At 39.8% G+C, this 15,119-nt stretch overlaps 1 protein-coding gene across 1 annotated transcript in view; it reads left to right on the top strand.

The window, feature by feature from the left end:
• The window catches only part of CC2D2A (coiled-coil and C2 domain containing 2A), a 103,505-nt gene that overhangs the window by 60,468 nt on the left and 27,918 nt on the right, over nucleotides 1-15,119 (top strand). The window contains exons 20-24 of the mRNA XM_008066948.2: nucleotides 2,072-2,177; nucleotides 2,376-2,485; nucleotides 3,716-3,812; nucleotides 6,176-6,274; nucleotides 8,114-8,290. Coding sequence (XP_008065139.2) covers nucleotides 2,072-2,177; nucleotides 2,376-2,485; nucleotides 3,716-3,812; nucleotides 6,176-6,274; nucleotides 8,114-8,290 — 589 coding nt within the window. The remainder of the gene's footprint in view (nucleotides 1-2,071; nucleotides 2,178-2,375; nucleotides 2,486-3,715; nucleotides 3,813-6,175; nucleotides 6,275-8,113; nucleotides 8,291-15,119) is intronic.

The raw sequence follows: 15,119 nt of genomic DNA, 5'->3' as shown, positions 1-15,119 counted from the left end.
CCCAATGTAATGTGAGAAAGTAGCATTTATAATGTGCTCACCATGCTTCAAGCACCACACCAGGCATGTTCACATATATTACTCCATTTAACTCTTACAGTATTACCATCTTCATTTTACAAAGGGAAAATGAAAGCAAAGAGAGTGTAAGTGGCTTGGCCAAGGTCATTCAGTGCTACCCGATTCCACAGAAGAGCAGTGATCTGGCCCTGGCTATATGCTTTCCTCCCTAGATTCTTCCTCTTTGATTTATTTCTCTCTCTCTCCTTCCTCTCACCCTATTATTTTGCCTTATTTTTCTTTACTGCTTATTTGACCTACTACAGAACATACTACCATTACCAACTATTCCCAATGCTTTACTGCTTGTAAATGTCCATGTATGCCCTGGAATCTCTGCTATGGCACTGCTTTCTTCGACCCATAGCCTACCCTTTCACTATGATTGTCTCAAAGCACAACTGTCAGGTGAAAAGCAGTTGTTTTGTTGTTGTTGTAGTTTTTTTGTTTGTTTTTGTTTTTTTAGAACATGTAGGTGTTTCTTTTATTTCTCACCTCTATAGAATATTTTTAAGTTTTACATCATTTCATTCAAATAATTCAAGGAATTACAGTTGATACTACATGCTGTACATTTCAATGTGGTGTATCAGGATAGCTCAGACATCAACTATTCTATTAATCCTGACCAAATTTCACCCTCTACCCTTGCATACAACCACATTGGATTTTTCCCCTCCCTCACTGTGCTCCTACAGCCTATGCCCATTCCTCTTGTCTAACATGTATCTCACTTTATTGAGATTATTTGTTTACATGTCTCCCTTTCAGTCTAGTCTGAAAGTGTTATCTTCTTCATCTTAGAAGCCCAAAGTCTAACACAGAACCCAAAATATAGTAGTTACTAAACAAATGTTTGTTTAATAATGCCATTGATGGTTATCCACAGAGAAAAGACTTTTCTCCAGTAGCTGTTGTGTTTAATGTTCCACTCATATTATCGCAGAGTTTTTCCAAAACCTTAAGTATGAAAAGGTGACAGTCTGGTAGAAAGAGACAATTTGTACTTTGACCAGTAATGAATGCAAAAAACTTGACCAACCATAAAGTTCAGGACAAATATGCAAGTGGGTCATTAGGATGAATATGTCTGTTTCTGAACAAGGCTCTCAGGAGATGACAATCATTTGTTCCTTTAGGAACAGCAACTTGGCCAGGCTCAGTGGCTCAGCCTGTAATCCCAGCACTTTGGGTGGCTGAGGTGAGTGGATTGCCTGAGCCCACGGATTTGAGACCAGCCTGGTAACTTGGCGAGACCTCGTCTCTACAATAAATAAAAAAATTACCTGGCTGTGGTAGCACACACCTGTAGTTCTGGCTACTTGGAAGGCTGAGGCAGAAGGATCGCTGAGCCAGGCAGATCGACGCTGGGGTAGCCATGAGCATGCCACGGCACTCCAGCCTAGGCGAAGGAGTGAGACTCCATCTCAAAAAAAAGAAAAAAGAAAAAAGAACAGCTCAGAAGGGAGAAGAGGAAAAGACTCCACTGATCCTAACTCAGGCTAGGAATTCCTGCACCTCTCTTTCCTAATGAAGCTTAGCAGACTCGGAGAGAGATTTCTTGCCTGGGATATGTAGCTTAGGGTCATTGGAGAGTGCAAGTTCAAAGAAAACATAAGGGGAGAGAACCCAGACTGGACGGAGATGGGGCTGGCTGGTCAAGAACTCAGGATTTCCTACTGGAGAGGAACTGAGGCTCTCATTTATGGGAGACAGGTGAGTCTCTATGTAGGCACTCCTAGAGGGGAAGAAAGAGAATAAGATATTTTCCGCTTCTCAGTCAGACACACGAGCCTAGGAGTGGAGGCTGGGGAAGGCTCTAGTAATCACTAGGTGACTGGGTGATGGGGGTGGGCGCAAAGCATACTAAAAACCTTCTGAAATGTCAGCAAGCTTAAGGGAGAATGTTTGTCACCACAGTCACCAGAGCCATACATCTTTGGAAAAACAATCTTGATTTATAATTAGACTTCCCCTGTCATTTATTTCTTTAATACACTTTCCCTCCTAGCAAATTCCAGCAGCCATCGAGGTCTTCAAGGACATTCAGTGAAAAGCATGCTGCTCCCCTGAGCACAAACAGCCCGACCCACAGTGCTGACTACCCCCTTGGCCAGGTGAGAGATCCAGATGCTGGATTTCAGCTTAGAATCTTGCCACTTATGTTTTTAAATATTGCCTATAAGCTTCATGAACAGTCTGCTTTCTGCTTTATTTTCTTAAGCATAATATTTAGTAAACATGACCTACCTTGCTAAGAAGAAAATAACTCGACTAACCATTATGGACTCTTAGGATTTGCTCTTGATTTTAAGGTTTTAGTACGTCCTTTTGTAGAAGTATCTTTTCAACGAACAATTTGTCACACAACTACGGCTGAAGGACCAAATCCCAGCTGGAATGAAGAACTTGAACTTCCATTTAGGTAAGCACATTTTTCTCCTTAAAGAACAATAGAATATTCTGAAGACCTTGAAGGATACAGAGCTCATGAGAAACTGCTAAGGTGAAGGGTTTTGTAGCTAGTAAGCTGGAACAAGGAGACACGAAGTCCCATGCTTTTCCTCTTGTACCACAACTGACCCCATTCAAGAATGAAAATGAAAAAATGTTCAACCTTTGAAATTCAGGCTCATTGTTGGGACACTCTAGTACCCTTCAGACTCTGGCTTCTACTACCTCGAAGTGTCTCAATCTCTTGATCCCACTGCTTTCTTTTCCTTTCTTCTTCGTAGTCCCTCGGGAAAATTACATTTTCTCCCGCACCAGAAGTCCATAGGCATTTCAGAACTTTGGTCAAATGATTTAGATGCTTAAAAGGTTCTTATTATTTCAGTGCTTGAAACGTCCTCAGAGATTATGTAGTTCACCCTCTCCTTTCATGGAGAAGAAACTAAAACCAAGGAGGGAAAGTGATTTACTTAGAGCTATAATAAATTAGAGACAGAATAAGGATTATAACTAGTCAAAAGAGGGGACAAATACCACAATTATACATGGAGCAACAAAAAAACCCAAGAAAAATTAAAGGCAAATACTCAACTAAATGCATACAGTACCCCAGTCTCTACCCATGCTGTGGAGAAACAAACTTGGGCCAGGCATGGCTGGACTCAGGGTGGGCCGTGTTATAGGAAATGACTCTCACCCCTGTACTGCTTCACATACGTGTAAGAAAATTGAGTGGGAGGCAGGAACCATTCAACCATAGAACCATTTAGCCATAGAACAATAGGAGATTTATGACTGGGCTATGGTCTTTCTGGAGAAGCACCTTCCAGAGCCTAGTTGCTTAGGAAGTCTGTATATTAGCTCTAGTGTCAGCTGGAGACCTTGTAGCCCATTGACTGAGCCAGCTTAGACCTGGCAAGCTGGCTCCTTGCAGAGTTTACCCTCGGGGATGGAAGAATGTGAAACTCCCCAGGACAAGCCAGTAGAGAGTTTATCTCTGCACAGTCTCCAGTCTAATGATCTTTCCCCTTGAGTGTTAGTATTGTATTGTAGTATCCCTGTATAAGATAAATGCTGGAAATAAAAGCACTACTTCTAATCCTCATGTCACACCTATGCTCATATTTGGGTATTTTGGTAATTTGAGTGCTCATAATTTTGTTTTCCCTATTTTCACAGTCCCTGCTCATGTGTTATTCTGTAGGGCCCCTAATGGCGACTATAGCACAGCCAGTCTGCAGTCAGTGAAAGATGATGTGTTCATTAACATTTTTGATGAAGTACTATATGATGTCTTAGAGGTAAGTTCCCAGTTTTGAGAAAGACATCTGTATTCATTTTCATGTCTTCCACCCCCATATAAGTTCTAAACACATTTTTCATCCTTCTGGTTTTTGGATTGTTTGAAACCTAACATATACCAGTGAGGAAAGAGGAGGGGAGAAAGTAGTTTTTTTTTATTCTCCCTTGAGTGCCTGCTATGCCAGGAATTGTACTAATTGCTTTAATACACTGTCTTATTTAATTCTAAATTACTCTATGAATTGTTAAATCTTCAGTTTATTGATGTGAAAACTGAAGTTCAGAGAGGTTAAATGACTTTCTTAGGGTCACAAAGCCACTAAGTGTCTAAACCTGTATTTGATTAGAACTATCTAACCTCAGTCCACATTCTTTCAACTAAAATCTTGCAGCTTTCCTGCTGTCAATTGTTGCTGAAAGATGCCAAACTCTTTAAAATATTTTAAGATGGTTTATTCTAGCCAGATGTAAGTGATTAGGTCTAGGACACATCCCCAAGAAGTCTTGAGAACATGTATCTGGGGTGGTTGAACTGCAGTTCGGTTATATACATTTTAGGGAGACAGATGTTACAAAAAACCATCAATCAGTATAAGTGAGATTTTCATTAGTTTGGCCTGGGAAGGTAGGACATCTCCAAGTAGGTGCTTACAGTTATGGTGGAGTCAAAGATTTCTTGACTGGTTATTTGTAGGTCATAGCTAAGAAATTTTGAAAATCAGTAGAGGAGATGTCTTGTTGAGACAAGGGAGCAGAAAAACTCTAAGTTTTTGATATTTACAAGGCAGGATCCAAAAAACACCCCAGAATTATCTTTTGGAGGGCAGGCCCTTTGTAGTATACTTGAAATTTGCTCCTCCAGATTAAACAGTCAACCAAAGTTTTGATATGGAAGGTTTTTTTGTTTTTTGGGGGTTTTTTTTGAGTTGGAGTCTCACTCTGTCACCCAGACTGGAGTGCAGTGGCCACTCCTGTTGGGCTCTGGCGATCCTTCCGCCTCAGCCTTCCAGTAGCTGGAACTACAGGCGTGCACTACCACGCCCGGCTAATTTTTTGATTTATTGTAGAGATGAGGTCTCACCAAGTTGCCCAGGCGGGTCTCGAACCTGCGGGCTCAGGCAATCCACTCACCTCAGTCTCCCAAAGCGCGGGATTACAGGCTGAGCCACCGAGCCCAGCTATCTGGAAGTTTTTATCTGGAAGGTTCCATCACAATTTGCAGAAGGAATGTCCCAAGTTGTGGAAATAGGTGACTGGTTCTCCCACCATGACAATGCACTTGCCCACACCGCACTGTGTTCAGCAGTTTTTGACCAGAAACAGCATGACCTCTGTGCCCCACCTTCCCTATTCACCTGATCTCGCCCCAAGCAACGTTTTTTGTATCCTTGGATGAAAAATGTCCTCAAAGGGAAAGTTTTTGCCCATGTGGAAGAGATGAAACAAAATACAGCAGAAGCACTAAAAGGCATCAAAATTTGATGAGTGTTTTGAACAATGGAAAAAGCATCCTCATGGGTGTATTGCATCAAAGAGTATTTTGAAGACGACTGAAGTTTAAACATGTAAGAATAAATACACATATTTTTATAAATTCTGATTTTGGGGGCTCCCCCTCATATTTGGATTTTACCTCTGTATCTGTTATGTGATGTTATGCCAGAGTCAGGTTGGAAAGTAAATCACATTAAAAGTTAAGAATTGGCTGGGATCAGTGGCTCAACCTGTAATCCCAGCACTTTTGGAGACTGAGGTTAGTGGATTGTCTAAGCCCGCGAGTTCGAGACCAGCCCTGGCAACTTGGCCAGACCTCGTCTCTACAATAAATCAAAAATTAGGCTGTGAGAAGGCGACTGGCAGTAGCAGAAAACTGTCAGGGGAAGGGGGGTGGGACTGGCAGTTGGGGGAAGCTGCTAGAGGAGGGAGGGGCATGCCTCTCCAACAAGGGTACCTGTATGATCAATGTTTGTATACCTAGCCCTGAATTGTACCTCACATCTTTATAATAAATAAATAAATTTTTAAAAAGTAGCCGGGCATGGTAGCATGCACCCATAGCTCTGGCTACTTGGAAGGCTGAGGCAGAAGATCACTGGAGCCCAGCAGGTTGATGCTGGGGTGGCTGTGAGCATGCCATGGCACTCCAGCCTGGGTGACAAAGTGAGACTCCAACTTAAAAGAAAAAAATTCTTCTTTAAAAAAATAAAATAAAAATAAATAAGTAAATAAATTCTTCTTTAAAAAAAAGTTAGGCATTTGACAAAGTTAAAAAAGAGGAACTGGTCAGAGTTTAGTCATCACAAGTCAATTAAATGAGTGTCTGAAGTTCTTAAACAGTTATTGGTTTCCACCATTTCTTTAGGATGACCGTGAAAGGGGAAGTGGAATCCATACCCGCATTGAGAGACACTGGTTGGGATGTGTGAAAATTCCATTTAGCACAATATATTTCCAAGCAAGGGTAAGTGTCTAAAGTCGGAATTCCATGAAAATGGGGAACTGCTCTATCCATTTTCCTGATCAAAATTTCTTTGTGAGGATATACCCTCAACACAGAAAGAACATATGTGCAAAGTCCTTGGAAAAAAAATTTTTTTAAACTGTATAAAGCCATTGATCTCTATCGTGTTTGCATGACATTAAATGTGTTCCTTAGAGTTAGTAGTTAATATATGACTTTGAATCTTATAACTTTTTAAACATTAAACAGAAGTGACGACAAAGTAGAAATATGTCAGACTGACAAAAGTGGAGTGAATAAATGCATGGAAGTGACTTGAAGAAAACAATCAGGGAAGTAGATAGCCCATTCAATGAAGTGCATTCTATTAATATTTCTACAAGTCCTCACTATTTAAAACATGAAAAAATGATTAGAAGAGACATCCTTAAAAAAGACACCCGTCTTCAGAGTTCATGTTTGCTTAAGGGGATCCATTAGGTTGACAACTCTTGAATGACTCAGTAGTTCTAATCCAGGACAGTTAAAGATTGTGAAATCACTTTAACATCCTAATATTAAGTTCATGGCAATATTAAGTTCCTGGAGGCTTTGAACCACTGTGATGACCACACAGAGAAAGTGCTGCCTAAAGCACAGCATCTCCAGCAAGACCAAAACTCAAGTCTGCGAGGCTTGGATAGTTTGGAGTCCTCATGATCTGTTGGAATTGCAATCCTACGTTCTTGCCAAAAAAATTTACATTTCCCACTTTGAATAGACTTTAAATTAAAAACCATTTTAAGAGCACATAATTTTGCAAGTCAAACTGCCTGTAATATTTGGCATTGCTGAATTTCACATTTGGGAGGGTACACAGAAGTAATAACTCTAAACTCTTTGGTAAGTGAATTTATTTCACTGTATCCTGGTAATTTCCATGCTCTGCTTGGGTGCCTCTAGAAGTCACCTACAGGCAGTTTATCACTTTATGAGGTAGTTAGTTCTCTTTCCAATAGTTCTGTCATAAAGTTCTTCCTTGAGCTGTGCTATGTAATTCCCTATAATACCCATTATTAGGTCCTGGTTCTATTCTTTGGGGCTACACATAACAAGTAGGATGCTTCTTCAGTAAAAATAACAAGTAATAACTTTATTTATTGGGTGCATCTTATATACTGTAGTTGGGTAGTTTGTATGTCACCTCGGTTAAACCTCACAACATAATCGGCATTGCCATCCCTAATTTATAGATAAAGAAACAGAAACCTCAAGAGGTTAAGAAACTTACTCAAATCACAACTCCTAATATAGAGTTCGGATTCAACTCTTACCAACTTTCAACATGCTAAGGAGTGAAACTATTCCACTTCTTTGGTTTAGACATTTCAATATATCTTAGGAGAGTGGCTTTATTACATTTGTCATTTAAAAAGTGTTATCTGACTTCAAAGCCCAGGCTCTTAAATGCACCCACAGGGAACATTTGGCAATGACTGAAGACATTTTTGTTTGTCATAACTAGTAAGGGTTGCTATTGGCATCTAGTATGCAAAGGCCAGGGATGCTGATAAACACACTACAATGCACAAGACAGAGCTCCATAACAAAGAATGATCCAGCCCCAAATATCAGCAGTGCCCAAGCTGAGAAACCTTGTGTTAAATCCTTACACTCCAAATCTTTGAAGTTAGCACAGATTTCTTCCTGTGTCATCTATTTCACAGGAGAAAATGTGCTCTGTGTGTCAGTCTAAGCAGTTTTTATTTAATTTATCAGACAATGAGAAGTTGACACTTGCCTTTGAACTTATGTTGGAAAAATTACCGGAATGTTTACCAAGTCATATTTTCTTCGCAGATTGATGGAACATTTAAAATAGATATTCCCCCAGTTCTTCTGGGATACAGTAAGGAGCGAAACATGATTCTTGAACGGGGTTTTGATTCTGTACGAAGCTTAAGTGAAGGCTCTTACATTACCCTGTTTATTACTATTGAGCCTCAGCTGGTTCCTGGACAGTCAGTTCGAGAAAAGGTAACTGCTTATAGTTTGAAAACCCATATCCGATGTTGATGAAACATGAAAAAGCTTGATAGGCTGTGCTTTTATAAACTTTGACTGTACTATACAAACAGAGTTTGCCTTATTTCAATGTCCATTTATTATTCTTTCAGTTTGGACAGAATGGTGGTGAGAAGGCAGATGTGTGGGTTTCACTGTGCCAATAATTAGGTCAGTCAGCAACTTTAACTTTCAGGCAAAGCAAGACTAATGTAAACATGCTCTGCTTTTACAAGAATTTTCTCAATGTGAAGAAAATGAAATATGACAAACTAGAACATCAGAGAGCCCTTATGACACTTATTGGTAAGTGTGCTAAAATACATTTCCATGTCTGACCTCACATCCTTGACTGTGCTATGTATGCATTGAATCAATTCATAGGATCATAAGACAAGCTGACCTTCAGAGGTTACCTCAATTCACTTCTTAAAACAAATAAATATATGGACAAGCACTCTTTTAAACAGCTCTAGGGGAAAAAAAAGTTTACAGAATGTTCATTTATTAGCAAATGTTCCCCAACCTTCATCACGGAGGAATAAATTTCTTAATGAAACATACTCGTGCAGCATTTATGCATGCTGGCCTAATTAGATTTGGGAGAAAATATTTTTTGTGACCCCTTATTTATGTGTAAACAAATACAGTAATAACATCAACAACCACTACCAAGATGTATTGAGTTATTACTCTGTTCTTAGAACTATGTCAGACCTTGGGTGTATGTTCTTTACTTTAATACTCACAGGTGTCTTGGCCGATGGGTCTCCAACTTACAGGCTCAATTTATTCAGGGGTGACACAGGAGAAGTCACATATGTCTGTCTAACTCTAAATTGAATGTATTCAGCACATATTTGCTGAGCATCTTCTATGTGACAGGCATTTTTAGGCACTGGGGGTATACTAGCCTAGAAAAGAGGATAAAAATTTTTCCAAGTTTACATTTATGTAAAAGCATAAAGTGTTACTAATAACTACTAAACTAGAAGATTTGGAAAAGATGGCAGTGGAGCCGGTCGTATTGTGTGTCTCTGTGTGAGTGAGTGAGTGTATGGACGAATTTGCATGAGTGCCTGTTTGTAAGTGGGCATAAGAGTGGCTGATTAGGACTTGGGAGCAAGTGTGGCCAGGGCTCTCTTGGTGAAGGGGTTGGTGCCAGCAGCTGTTCTGCTTGAACCTTAGTGCCTCCTGGGATGAAGAAGCCAAGTGCCATTTTCTAAAATCAACAAACCTTTTCCTGGTGAGACGCTGCCAGGAGCAATGGCCATTGCCAGACTGCCCGACCACCACAGTGCCAGGTCAGACACTGGCAGCGAGTGCTGTGGAGGGAGCACAGCGAGGGAGCCAGCGGCAGAGTCCCACTGGAGAAGATAAAATAGGCACCCCACCACAATCTTGAAAACTGGTCAGGGAAGTCCTCCAGCTTACTCACCATGGAACAACACACCCACTCTCTGTGACTGGCAGGTTAACTACTCAGGACCTGATCATGACCCAGAGGGAATATCCCAAAAGCACAAACTTCAGAGGGGCAGGATGAGTGTGACACCCCACTCCTTACCCTGATCCAGCTGTGGGACAAAGAGTACAACCAGAAAAGAACAAGGAAGACCCTCCAAGAGATCGGCAGTGAGTCCTGGGCTGACCCAGCCCCCTTCTCGCCAGCAATCCTCTGAACATCAGGCACATAGCTGGGGCACGACTGAGAGGGATGAACCCAGGTGGAGCCTGGGCAGCAGCTACACTAGGGGAACTCTACTCTGCGATAAGCCTGGCTGGGATGCTGGCCACCAGCACCTGGGGAGGAGACAATCCTGCACTTCCCCACCAGAGGGGATCCCCCTCCCCCCCACCTTAGCAGGAGGGGAGTATTGATGCCCCACTCACCTCTGTCACCCCCTCCTTCCCCACTAGGCCATATGCCAGAGAGATTGTAAATAAGCCCACAGCCCCACAGGAGACTGCAGGCAGGCTTACCTATGAGTAGCTTAGAGAAATAATTACAGAACCTGCCACAAGAGAGTGGTTAGAGCCCAGAAATTATTTTTTAATTTTTTTTTCTTTTTATTCTTCTTTTGTTTTGGTCGTGTGTGTGTATGTGTGTGTGTGTGTGTGTGTGTGTGTGTGTGTGTGTGTGTGAATGTGTGGGTGAGTGTTCAATTTACATCCCCCCCCTTCCTCTTTCACTTTTTGTTGTGTGCATGTGTGTGTGTGTGTTTGGTTTTTCTGGGGGGTTTTTGTTTTTTTCTGTGTGTTTTTTTTTGTGTGTGTTTTCTTTTCTTTTGGTTTTGGTTGTTTTTTCTTTTTGTCTTTTGCTATTATTTTTGCTTTTGTTTTTCTGAGGTTTACTTTATTTCTTATTTTTTATTATTTCTGTCCATTTTATTTCATTTTACTTTTCTCTGTTCTCATTACTGTTACTTTATCTTAGACTCAGGAGGAACACACACATACTGACTGCATCATCATATAGAGTGGTGGTGGGGAGTAGGTCTCAGGAGGCCTATATACCAGTCAGTGAACATTGTAACTTGCAAGTAGTTTCTTAATCCTACCTCCTCACCCTCCTCCTTATTCAACTCTTAAAACTACAAGAAACAGCAAAACTTCACCCCCTCCCACCCTGTTTCAAAACAGAACAAATTCAGAGGCTCTGATCAGGCAGAATAGAGGGCTAGGCAGACAATAGGAGTGAAAACCCCACCTACTATCATTGAATAATGAAATTAAAGAGAAAAGAAAGAGATCTGTCACAGATGAGGAAAATTCAACAGAAGGACACAGGTAATTCCCAGTGTATCAAAGAGGCAAAAATCAGACCTCAAAGCCCAAACAATGGAAATCAAGAACAATTGGTCCCAGAATATAATAAGGATTAAGGAATGGAAGGAAACAGTGAATAAGACTCAAGAAAAACAAGATGCAACACTGAAAGAACTTGTAACAGAGATTTTGGTCATAAAAACTTCATCCAGGAAATAAATAACAAGATGACAAGTATGGAAAACAGAATCAACCAAGCAAAAGAATCTCAGAGCCTGAGGACCAAAACATGTAATTAACCTTCTCTCTTAAAAATATAGAAAGAGGGCCAGGCAACATGGCTAAAGCTTATAATCCCATCATTTTGGGAGGCCAAGATGAGAGGATTGCCTGAGCGCAGGGGTTTGAGACCAGCCTGGGCAACTTGGTGAGACCTCGTCTCTATAATAAATCAAAAAATAAGCTAGACATGGTAGCATGCACCTGTAGTTGCAGCTACTTGTTAGACTGAGGTGGAAGAATCACCTGAGACCAGAAGATAGAGGCTGTGGAGGCCATGAGCATGCCACTGCACTCCAACCTGGGTGACAGAGTGAGACTCCAACTAAAAAGAAAGAAAGAAAGAGGGAAGGAAAGAAGGAAAGAAAGAAAAAAAGAAAGAAAGAAAGAAAGAAAAACTCAGAAAGAAAGAACAAAACCCAAAACTTATGTTTGATCAATATCCCAGAAGAAGTAAGGGAAACAGAGAACACCTTGGAAGTATTTCAGGAGGTTATCTAAGAAAACTTTCCCCTTCTCACCAGAGATGAGACCATCCAAACACAAGAGATTCAGAGAAACCCTGTAAGACATCAGATGAGAAGACTGACCCCTAGACACATAGTCACTCACCTACAAAAAATAAGTATAAAAGAAAAAATCCTAAAGGCAATGAGAGAGAAAAGTCAGACTACCTACTTGGAAAGACCAATCAGAATAGCAGCATACTTATCAGCAGAAATACTACAAGCTAGAAGGGACTGAAGTGCAATTTTCAAAATCCTCAAAGATAAACAATTTCAACCAATAATTTCTAACCCAGCCAAGCTCATTTTCATCAGTGATGAAGAATTAAAATCCTTCCCAGACATCCAGTCTCTAAAAGATTATGCTGTTTCCAGACCAACTCTACAGAAGACACTCAAGAAGGTATAAAGCACAGAAGAAGAAAGAAAGAAAGAACAAGTATGCACTTCCTATGAATACAAGAAAATATAAAATCAACACAACACCCCTTGACTGCAAAATTGAAAACACACACATATATCAACCCAAAAGCAAAAAGAAAACAAAACAGACTTATAAGAGCCTCATGATGAGATAAACTTTCACATTTCAATAATCAACCTAAACATCAATAGATTAAATGCACAACTGAAAAGACAGAATGGCAAACTGAATAAAAAAACACAACCCAACAAAATCCTGCCTCCAGGAAACACATCTCACTACAAAGGACACCTATAGACTCAAAGTTAAATGATGAAAAACAAAGTTTCAGGCCAATGTGATATAAAAGAAAGCAGGAGTCATGATTATAATATAAGACAAAACAACCTTCATGCTATCCAAAAGTTAAAAAGATATGGAAGGACATTACATAACGATAAAAGCTTTAATCCATCAACAAGAAATAACCATCCTAAATATATATGCACCCAACACAGGAGGACCTGGATGTATAAAGCAACTTCTAAATAAACTAAAGAAGAATATTAACTCTAACACTATCATAAGTGGAGACTTAATACCCCACTAACAACCCTAGATAGATCATAAAGGCAAAAAAATCAAGTAGATCCAGAACCTTAACTTGACGCTTGACCAGATGAACTTAATAGCTACCTACAGAACACTCCACCCAACAACCACAGAATATACATTCTACTCATCACCACATGGAACATACTCCAAGATCGACCACATCCTCAGTCATAAATCAAGTGTAAACAAATTCCATAAGATCGAAATACTACCATGAACTTTCTCAGACCACAGTGGAATAAAAATAAATATCACCACAAACAAAATCCTCCCAAAACACACAAAGACATGGACACTAAACAGCACAATGCTGAACAACTCCTGGGTCAACACAGAAATCAAACAGGAATTAAAAGATTCTCGGAAACAAGAGAAAACAAAGACACATCTTACCAAAACCTCGGGATGCCGTGAAAACAGTACTAAGAGAGGATTTATAACTCTACAAACACACATCACCAAAACAGATCACAAGTCAACAGCCTAACAAATCACCTAAGGGAAATGGAAAGGCAGGACCAACAAAACCCTAACTTCAGCAGAAGAATCTAGATCACTAAAGTAAAAGCCCAAATACAGGATTTAGAAGACGAAAGTATCATAGAAAAAAATCAATGAAATAAAAAGCTGGTTTCTTTGAAAGGATAAACAAGATTGATGGACATCTAGCCAGGCCGACCAATAAAAAGAGACAAAAAGCCCAAATAAACACAAAACATCAAGTCACAACCCACCCTGAAGAAATAGAAAAGTTTATCAGAGATTACTGTGCACACCTGTATGGAAACAAATTTGAAAACCTAAATGAAACGAGAACTTTCTGACATCACACAGCCTCCCAAAGTTGAAACAAGAAAAAATAGAGACCCTAAATAAACCACAAACAATCCAGGAAATCGACTCCATCATAAGAAAACTACCCACAAAAACAAACAAACAAACAAACCCTGGACCAGATGGCTTTCCAGAGGAATTCTACAAAACATACAAGGAGGAGCTGATACTAACCATATTGAAAGTATTTCAGGCAATCAAGAAAGACAGAACTCTTCCTAAATCATTTTATGAAGCTAACATCTTACTAATACCCAAACTGGGCAAAGACCCAATAAAGAAAGAGAACTATAGGCCAATATCCCTGATGAACATAGATGCAAAAATACTCAACAAGATTCTAGCAAATCAGATCCAACAACACATCTCAAAAATTTTCCATCAAAACCAAGTAGGCTTTATTAACATCTGCAAGACCATAAATATAATTAAATAATCAACAGAACTAAAAACAAGAACCACATGATTATATCATTAGATGCAGAAAAAGCTTTCAACAAAATCCAGCATCCATTCTTATTAAAAACCCTTGAACACCTAGGTATAGAGGGAACATACCTCAAAAATAGAAAAGCCATCTATGATAAACCCATAGCCAACATATTACTAAATGGACAGAAATTGGAAGCATTTCCCCCTGAAAACTGGAACAAGACAAGGCTGCCCACTTTTACCCCTCCTGCTCAACATAGTATTAGAAGTCCTAACTAGAGTAATCAGAAAAGAGAAGATTAAGGTATCCAAATAGGAAAGGAGGATAAGCTCTCTCTCTTTGTGGACAATATGATCCTGTACCTGGAAAACCCAAGAGAATTTGTCAAAAACCTTACACTGATAAAGGACTTTGGCAAAGTCTCAGGCTATAAAATCAATGTGCAAAAGACAGTCACATTTTTATATACCAATAACAAGCAGATAGAGAACCAAAAAAAGAGAGGAAGGAGGGAGGGAAGGAAGGAAGGAAGGCCTTCCTAACTGGAGAAGTGAAAGACCTTTACAACAAAAACTACAAAACGATGCTCACAGAAATCAAAGAAGACACAAACAAATGGAAAAATATTCCATACTCATGATTGGAAGAATCAACATTGTTAATATGTCCATCCTACCCAAGGCAATCTACAGATTCAATGCAATACCTATTAAATTACCAGCATCATTCTTCTCAGACCTGGAAACAACAATACAGAAATTCATATGGAAACAAAAATGACCACAAATAGCCAAAACAATCCTCAGCAAAAGAAATACAGCAGAAGGTATCACATTCCCAGACTTTAAACTTTATTATAAGACTACAATTATCAAAACAGCCTGGTATTGGTACTAAAACAGGCATATAGACAAATGGAACAGAATAGAGACTCCAGAATCAAAACCTCAATTTCTCAACCAA

This window comes from Carlito syrichta, unplaced genomic scaffold, assembly GCF_000164805.1.
Source record: "Carlito syrichta isolate Samal-C Ts95f unplaced genomic scaffold, Tarsius_syrichta-2.0.1 Scaffold106263, whole genome shotgun sequence".
Classification (NCBI taxonomy): Eukaryota; Metazoa; Chordata; class Mammalia; order Primates; family Tarsiidae; genus Carlito; species Carlito syrichta.
The sequence above is the reverse complement of the archived record's forward strand: the minus strand, read 5'-3'. Positions and strand labels throughout refer to the sequence as shown.